The sequence below is a fragment of the Setaria italica genome, chromosome VI, assembly GCF_000263155.2.
Source record: "Setaria italica strain Yugu1 chromosome VI, Setaria_italica_v2.0, whole genome shotgun sequence".
Taxonomy (NCBI): domain Eukaryota; kingdom Viridiplantae; phylum Streptophyta; class Magnoliopsida; order Poales; family Poaceae; genus Setaria; species Setaria italica.
In genome coordinates, this window is record NC_028455.1 from 23,555,882 (window position 1) to 23,557,639 (window position 1,758).

The following is a 1,758-nucleotide window of genomic DNA, read 5'->3' on the forward strand; positions in this document are numbered from 1 at the left end:
CAAACGCACAGAGTTGAAAAACTGCGGTGGAACAACCTACTTGTAGGTAGTAGGTAGTAGGGGAGAAAGACGTACCCGGACGCAACCCTCCGTCATGCGCACGGCCTCCGGCTCCGCTGGCGACTGCGACGCCCGCTCCGCGGAGACAGCCGAGGGAGAGGAGGAGAGCAGCCGGTGGTTGGCGCGGACGCGGCCACCGGCCAGCGCCGCTAGGCGGCGGAGAAGGGGGCGCGTCGACGACGACGCCATCGCCGCTGCCAACGCGGCGGCGGCGGCGGGGTAAGCGGTGCCGGTGGGAGGCGGAAGGGGAATCGGGTTTGGCTTTGAGCGAGCCGGGTCGGGCTGAGAGGATGAGCAGTGTTGCCTCCCACGAGGGACGCGTCGATTTGGAGGTGGTCTGCCCCGTCGTCGGTGTCGAGTGGCGTTGGATTCGTGCCTCTTGATTTGTGAAAGGAGAATTATTATTACTCTAGGCTAAACATTAGATATACGTATAGGGACTAAACATGAGTTAATTATAAATAATTGTAGAACTATGGGCTAAGTCGCGAAATGAATTATTAAGCCTAATTAATCCATCATTAGCAAATGATTATTGTACACCACATTGTCAAATCATTGACTAATTAGGCTTAATAGATTTGTCTCGCAAATTAGGCTCCATATGTACAATTAGTTTTATAATTAGTATATATTTAATACTCTTTAAGTATCCAAACATCTGATGTGACAGGTGCTAAACTTTAGCAGGTGTATGCAAACACCCCCTTAATTCCTTCGCTTTTAGAGTACTTCGTAAAACTAAGGGGGTGTTTGAATACATCCTGCTAAACTTTAGCAGCTATCACATCGGATGTTATTAAACATAGTCTAATTACAAAACTAATTGGACAGATGGAGTCTAATTCGCGAGACGAATCTATTAAGCCTAATTAGTCCATGATTTGAAAATGTCGTGCTACAGTAACCATTTGCTAATGATGGATTAATTAGCCTTAATAGATTTATCTCGCGAATTAGACTCCAACCATACAATTAGTTTTGTAATTAGCTCATGTTTAATCATTCTAATTAGCATCCGAATATTCGATGTGATCTTGCTAAAGTTTAGCCCATCTAATCAAACGTCCCCTGAGGAGGACTAGAGGAGTACTGCAGACCCGCTAATGAGTGGACAGTGGAACATTTTCATTTTTTTAAATATGTCGCTTATTTCCACTTCTGCTAATAATTTAAATTATACATTTCAAAGAAAAAAATCAAAATACATTTAGGGGAAATGAAAAAAAGACATTAGAGCAACTCCAAGAGCACCTCTATCTCACCCATAATACCTTCTTTAGGGGGGAAATGAAAAAAAAACTCCAATAGTTCCCCAACCTCCCCCAATCTTTTTGCGACGTGAAAAATCTTTCCCCGCGCCGCGCAAATATGTGGGACTTTCCTCCACCCCCAATCCGCCCTCGAGCCTGCTTTCCCGCGTGCGATTCACCATTCCCGCCAGCTCCCCTCCACTTCACGACGCACAAATCTTCGGCTTTTGGCAGCAGTAGCGGCAGCTTTCCGAGGCGGGTTTCCGAGGCGGACGGCGGGGCGAGGGGTGATGGCGCCAGCGGGGTCGCGGACCACCCATCTATCGACGCGGAGTCGCAGACCTGCCCTGCTCCTCTCAACTGTCGTCGCGCCGTAGCCCCCTCCGCCACCGGTACGCTGCTCCTCTGGAGGCACCTCCTCCCTCTTCTCCGGGCAGCCACCCCA

At 48.8% G+C, this 1,758-nt stretch overlaps 1 protein-coding gene across 1 annotated transcript in view; it reads right to left on the bottom strand.

The window, feature by feature from the left end:
• The window catches only part of LOC101764234 (iron-sulfur assembly protein IscA-like 2, mitochondrial), a 5,909-nt gene extending 5,504 nt beyond the window's left edge, over positions 1–405 (bottom strand). Inside the window, exon 1 of the mRNA XM_004973283.3 lies at positions 76–405. Coding sequence (XP_004973340.1) covers positions 76–249 — 174 coding nt within the window. The 5' untranslated portion in view covers positions 250–405. The remainder of the gene's footprint in view (positions 1–75) is intronic.
• Positions 406–1,758: the final 1,353 nt, after the last annotated feature.